The sequence below is a fragment of the Pollicipes pollicipes genome, unplaced genomic scaffold, assembly GCF_011947565.3.
Source record: "Pollicipes pollicipes isolate AB1234 unplaced genomic scaffold, Ppol_2.1 Scaffold_7262;HRSCAF=8765_pilon_pilon_pilon, whole genome shotgun sequence".
NCBI lineage: Eukaryota > Metazoa > Arthropoda > Thecostraca > Pollicipedomorpha > Pollicipedidae > Pollicipes > Pollicipes pollicipes.
Window position 1 is genome coordinate 3915503 of NW_023597055.1, and position 6799 is coordinate 3922301.

The 6799-nt window shown below is 52.1% G+C and overlaps 1 protein-coding gene across 1 annotated transcript; it reads right to left on the minus strand.

Moving 5' to 3' along the window:
* On the minus strand, positions 1 to 2991 carry LOC119114363 (cytochrome P450 3A9-like). The gene is made up of 2 exons (XM_037238560.1): positions 2970 to 2991; positions 1 to 1678 (listed from the first exon to the last, which is right to left on the minus strand). The coding sequence occupies exons 1-2, from the start codon at positions 2989 to 2991 to the stop codon at positions 276 to 278; spliced, it is 1425 nt and encodes a 474-aa protein (XP_037094455.1). The 3' UTR covers positions 1 to 275.
* Between the last annotated feature and the right edge of the window lie 3808 nt (positions 2992 to 6799).

Consider the following 6799-nt stretch of genomic DNA (forward strand, 5'->3'; position numbering starts at 1 on the left):
TGATATACACAGCAATGTATTTACCATGGGCATCATGCTGGTACGAAGCACGTTTTATTACGACAGGTAAGCCACGGCGGATAACGTGAGATCAAGTGCATTTATCTGAAAGACATAATTACATGAAGCCACGTTGCTAACACTCAGTCACTCATATGTCTGTTGTGAATTAGTAATACAGTTCTCCGACATCCTTAGGCAATCCTATGCCATGATAACGAATTATTCAGAAGGCTCACGATCTGCCAACACTCATGCAGAGGCGTTGTCATGTCTCAGTCGTCCCTAGCCCTCAGCTCCACCTTCAGGGGCAGTTTTTTGCCCTCGGGTGTCGTCAAAAACGACCTCTTGTCAAGTGGCATCGGCGGCGGGGGCGTGTTCTCCGTCGGCAGCAGTGTCACCTTCTGCAACAGCGCCGCGAGCGCCACCTTTGCCTCGAACAGCGCGAACCGCATGGCGATGCAGTTGCGCGGTCCTTGGCCGAACGGCAGGTAGGCGCACGGGTGACGCTTCTCCTTCTCCTCCGGCAAGAAACGGTCCGGATCGAAGCGCAGCGGGTCCGGGTAGTGGTCCGGGTCGCGATGGAGCGAAAGCACCGGTATCTGCACCAACGTGCCCTTGGGCAGGTGCACGTTCGTGCCGGGCAGAGTATAGTCCTTGGTACACTCGCGCTCGAGTCGCGTGGCAGGCGCGTACAGGCGCAGCGTCTCCGAGAGCACCCGGTCCAGGTACGTCATATCCAGCCCGGCGTCGTACGTCATCTGACCACCGTGGTTGGCCAAAACATCGTCCACCTCCTGCTGCGCCCGGCGCTGCATATCGGGATTGACAGCCAGGCTGTACGACGCGAACGTCAGCAGCGTGGCCGTCGTGTCGTACCCGGCAAGGAAGAACAACACCGACTGGCTGACAATGCTGGCGGTGCTGAGCACGCGGTTACCGTCCTTGTCCTTCGTGTCCATCAACAGCTGCAAGAAGTCTCGCACGGACGTTGGGTGCTTCTCTCGGTGAGAGACGGTCGTGTTAACGACGTCGGCGAAGAACTTCAACACCTTCTTCCCCGGATTGGGAAACCACGAAGCAATGAACTTCGGTAAAGTCAGTACTGCAACAAACCGAAGAAAACCCAGCGCTCCAGGGTTAAACAATTTTGCTGCATTCGTTGCAAATTTGGTGTTTGGATCGACGAAAGAGTTGCAGTTCACGCCAAAGGCGCAGGATGCTATGTTGTCCATGGTAAATCGCCCGAAGGCATCCTTCATTTCAACTTCTCCTTTGCTCTGCATGTCTTCTAGCATATATTTGTTTAGATTGAGAGCGTTGTCCAGCGTCAGCTGGTGCATCGCCTTAAGCTTGCTGGCGGAGAAGGTGGGCGACATGACGGCCCGCGTGTGCTTCCACACCTCCCCGTTGACAACACTGAGGGCATCCTTCAGCTCATCCTCGGTACCCGCGTCCCGTCGGTTGGTGAAGTACTCGAAGTCCTTGATGGTGATGGCCCGGATCAGGTCCGGATCGCCGACGAATAACACAGGCCGGCTCATCTCCATGTAGCCGCAGTACTTCTTGCCCCCGTGCTTGCTGTAGAGCCACTGCTCGAACTCGACGGGCGGTGCTAAGAACGGCACTCCAAACTCGTTTCCCCAAGGTAGCGTCGCTTTTGGTCCCGGCACGCCGCGTGAGGGCCAGAAGTCGAAATTCTTAGTGAACTTGAAGTAGGCGTAGACGAGAATGGCTGCCAGTACTGTTAGTGGGATTGGCGACAGCAGCCAGGAGGCCACGGCCCACGGCGCCGATAGCAGCCAGCCGAACATAGCGTTGCTCCAAGCTCTCACTCACAGATCGTCCCACTGTCAGCGCAGCACCTTGCCAGTCTGCCGCTTGTCAGCAGTGCCGCCAGGTGTCTCCGGCAACGCGCGCGTGCGGGATGGATTGTACCCCACCGCCTCACACCCTCCACCGAGCATCACTGCCACTCCCATTTTCGCTCACCCACACAGCGGCCTGGAGCTGGCAGAGCGCCAAGCGCGGCGCGGGCTGCGGTGACCTTGGGTGCTCTTGGTTGATTGGTCTGTCTGGCGCGTGTCGCGCCGATCTGTAACCGGTTGCTTCTGCGCCTGCTCGACGCGCGTCTATGGGTTTACAAGCACAAGTTATGCCTTTTGAAGGGTTTCTGCGACCATCCCTACTCCACCGCCACACATACTCGTTTTGTGAGTCTTCAAGCGATCCTTGTGCTCTTACTGTTGAAAAAGCCCAATGGGGCAGCCCATGGGGAGGGCGGCGTGGTTTAAAAACATTTTCCCTCCAAGTTGTAAGGTCCGCTTCGCTAAGTTTTGCTAGTTCAAGACACCCTCATGGGCTTGTAATGGATGGCAACGGCCCAGAATCATCAAAATAGGAGTCGGAGTTAAAAAACTGAAATAAGAAATCTGGGCCCTTTTTCTACAAGATGTGTTACGCATGGTTTTCTGACGAAAACCGTTAGTTAGGTTTCTTGATTTCTCTCTCTTCACTCTTGGGCGGCATCCGTCATAAAGCCCACCATTGTGTTACGGGGAGACACATCCGTGCTATGTGTCTTTAGTTAGGTTTCTTGATTTTCCCCCTTTTTATCTTAGGTGGCATCCCCTTACTGGCCACCATTATGTTGCCCGGAGATTTTCCATTGTAATATATGCTTGTTAGGTTTCCTTCCACTTTTCTTGACTCTATGGTGGCATCCCCATACTGGCCACCATTATGTTACGCGGATATTTCTCATGTATTTTGTCCCGCTGTTTTCTCCAATTTGGTTTTTGCCGTCCGCGCACCTAGGAGTGCTGGCTCATTTTGTCCGCAATATTGTCACGCTCACCCGATGGATTGCACGCAAACGCCATATGGCAGTCACGTGATGCCTAAAAGCAGTAAGTGCCGTGACTGACTAAATTTTGATGAAGTGCCTGTGTGGCATTTGAACTTGTTTTTAAAGGGCCGCCCTTTATTCATCGCCATGGCACGCATGTCCGGAACGAGCACTAGGTCAAACGTTACAAACCAAGACCATATTCGCACATTGGAAAAAAGCACCATGTGGCCCGCGGCCGATAGACACGCCATGCGCCACATCTGAAGCAAACCTTTTCCCCCGTCCTGGGATTATAAAAAGTAAACACGTCGCAAGAATTGTCTACTTCCACCTTGCAAAACAGAAGATCGGGTAAGTCTCACAAGCTACAATCGCCGACGTTGTGCAGCTTCTTCCACTGCCGAGCGGCGGCCTGGCGACTGCTGAACGGTTGCCTGCCGGTTGCTGATTGGTTGTTGATCGGCGGCCCGCCGACTGCTGAACGGTTGCCTGCCAATTGCTGATTGGTTGCTGATCGGCGGCCCGCCGACTGCTGACTGGCAGTCTGTGGACTGCTGGGCGACAGCCTGCCAACTACTAATCAGCGGTCTGTCGACTGACGGCCAAGTCCTGTAAGGATAAGGAAGACCGGCAAGTCGGGGAGAAAATCCCCTCGCTTTCAGGGAACAGACCTACAGTGGGTTTTTATTTGCCCTAGTAACTGGTTGCCGCGGTGATGTTGTACCCGGGCTAGTTGTTTCGTTTCTCCTCTGTTTTATGGCCTTAAGCGTATATTTCCGTTGTCAAGTACGTTCTTCTGTAGTATCGACGATAAATTTCTATCACTCGCGGCTATCATGGCCCCAGACGGGTCTCTTGATTGCAACGATCTTGAGTTCGATGCGGGATCCTAATGTGCATGATGCCGCACAAACCACGTTGGCGGCGTCTGCGCCGAGATATCCAGCAATTTCCACCTGCGTTTTTGAACCTCCTGCCACTGGTTAAGGCGACTCTCAACTTTAAATTTTGTATGTGTCGGCACTTAACATTACTCCTGGTCGAATCAAATGCGGCTCACATCTGTTCACATGCACTCTTTTGGCATCTGCTCCACGTACTGAGTGCTCAGCCAAACGTACTAAGGACGCGTCTCGTCAATGAAGCGAAAGCCTGTTTTCCAGCAGCTATGTAATTCCTTCGTCAGACCTGCTTTTTGGCCCAGCAAAAGTATCGCGTCACCAATGTCACACTAAGCACTTTTTGATTTTCTGTACTAATATACATTTGCCTCTCGCTGCCTTGGGCCCGCTTCACACCAGTTGGAATGCGCCGTGGAGGCGCCGCGTCATGGGTGATCGCGCAACCTTGGCTGACTCTGCGGTCATTCGGTCGTCGCCGAGGTGATGATCTAGCGGCGTCTTTGCTTCCCTGCCGAACATGAGAAAGACGGCATCTCTCTTGTTGATGCTTGAGTTGCCGTTCGGTAGGCGAAGGGAACTTCAGGTAGGTACCGGTACCGCTCTGACCTATTCTCAACGACAAATGCCCGAAGCGTTCTGGCGGGAGTCTTACTGAAACGTCCCGCTTAACCGTTTGTGGAGGACGCATAAGGGGATGTGCAAACCTGCTTGATAGTCAGCCCTGTGCAAAGGCTATCCATCGCTGTACTCGTGAGGGCGGCATCGTCACCACGCAGCAACACTTCAGGAGCTCCGTACTCGAAAAACCTGTCGCGGAGTGCTTTGACTGGTTTAACGGCTTGACCTCTGGTTACCATGGCCAACGGAAGTTTCGTAAGGTAGTCGGTGATCAACAATATGTGTTGGTACTTGACATCATGGGTAATGGACTCAATTAGTCAAGCTCTATCATGCTCCATGGCCCTTTAGGCACCGGCAATCAGATAGTAAGTGTAGCATTATTGCTCGGAGAAAAAACGGAAGAATGGAGATACAGATGAGTTGATATTTCCGCAACACGCCTTTATTGAAATATCAACACATCTATATCTCCATTCTCGTGGTTTTTCTCCCAGGAAAAAGGCCATTACTATTGTCTTATCTAGGTGTTAAGATACACTATATATAGAACGTTTTGGCCGAGAATTCTATTTTGAGGGCCCAGGGCCGTTTTTATGTTTTAGAAGCCCTTAAGGGTGTTCAACTATTAAGAATTAGCGAAGGGCCCTTGCGACCACGTCCAGGGTGAATGGCTCCAAGAACCCCCCCACCCCCACCCCTCCCGACTAGCTACCCCATTGCGCCTCTTCAAGTATAAGAGTACAAAGATCGCTTGAAGGCCCCTCCAGCATCCATGCGAGCCTGGGTAGCAGTGGAATAAGGATGGTCGATGGAATCCTTCCAAAAAAAAATCATGCTGGAAAACAAAACAAAGCATGCCGGCGAGGCGGAAGCGAAGGCAGAGCTACAGGTCGCAGGTCACAGGCTACAGGTCAGCGCCGCACGCACCGGAAAGACCAATCAGCCAAAAGGAGCTCAAGGTCGCCGCAGCCCGCGCCGCTCTTGGCGCCCTGCCAGCTCATGGGCGCTGTATGGGTGAGGGAGGGCGGATGTCATGACCAATGCTCGGAGAAATGTCCGGCGTGGGGAGGGGGAGGGGTATGCAGTGTAGGCCCACGCCCGGTGGTCGCCGGAGACACCTGGCCGGACGGCTGGCACAACACTTTTACGCCAAAATTTAAGGTTCCTAGCCCATGGCCTTCGGGTCAAATAAGCTCAACGACGTCAAACTTCAGGTTGGTGTACAAAGTGCCCCCAGAACATAGATACCTGCTCCAAGCAAGAGGTCATTGGTGCTCATTTAAGGCCAGTGCCCTTGTTTGACCTTTTGAAGGTCATGACGACCAAAACCATGCAAGATTGCCATCAGTTTTGCATTAGAATGAGCGTCAAAGATTACACCAGGCGGTATGTTCCTAAAAACAACCTGTTGACCTTAGTCATTTCAGGTCAGTCAGCTATTCTGACCTTTGAGAAGACCATGAAAAATGTATCATGTTCCTGTTATCAATTAACTTGAAATGCGCGCAAGACACCGCCCCATACAGCAAGCTCCAAAGTAATTAAGAAAATTTATTCGCTAAATCCATGGTCTGACTTTGACCTGCCATAGGCCAGCGACCGGACAAGGTACATCTAAATTTGTTATACCGAACTGGTCGCTATTCAGTTGTCTATAGCTGTTGTTATTGTTGTTACTGAGCTTTACAATGCACTCAGCTGGTGAGGCTTTATGACGCCGCCTGCCTCTCACTCTGGCGGGAAGGGCGGTCACCGCGGGAAATCGAGCCCCGTACCTCTGTTTCCCAGGCTGTCTATAGCTGCACAAAATTTGGCGTGGCTACACCGCGCCGTTCGAAAACCATTCCAGAAAAGCCTATGGAGGGGGTCATGTCGACCCCCACCAACCGAGCGCGCCCTCACATTTACATTTTCTAAAACGTTGGTCATTGTAATGTCTAACGTCAAGTAAGCATGCATAGTTTGACCCTTACCCTCATTTTCTGAAAAAAAATGCGGATCTTTCATATCCTTGACATCGATATGTCGCAAAAGACCAATTTATTGTCACTCGCACTAAAATAGGACCTCGATGGAATCTATTCAAGATCGGTTGCAAATCGAATTTGGCGGGTCACGTAACGCGGGACGCCATGGGCCGACTGGCCCGTATCACGTGACCGGACGTGACCGGCATCCTGCGTTGGGAACTGTGGCCATGATCTTGAAGCCATTTATTTCCATCTTAAAGCAAGTCATTTTGGCATTCTGCCGGAACTATAGAACAATATCTGAATGACGAGTGCGTGTTAACCAACCCCAGGTACCTGTCGTCCCACACGAGTCGCGTAGATGACGTCGTCGTGCGCTGCGAGTCCTCAGAGCACATCGATGGCCATTAGGTACAATGCGTTGAGCTGTAACTTAAAATGAGAAGAAACAAACA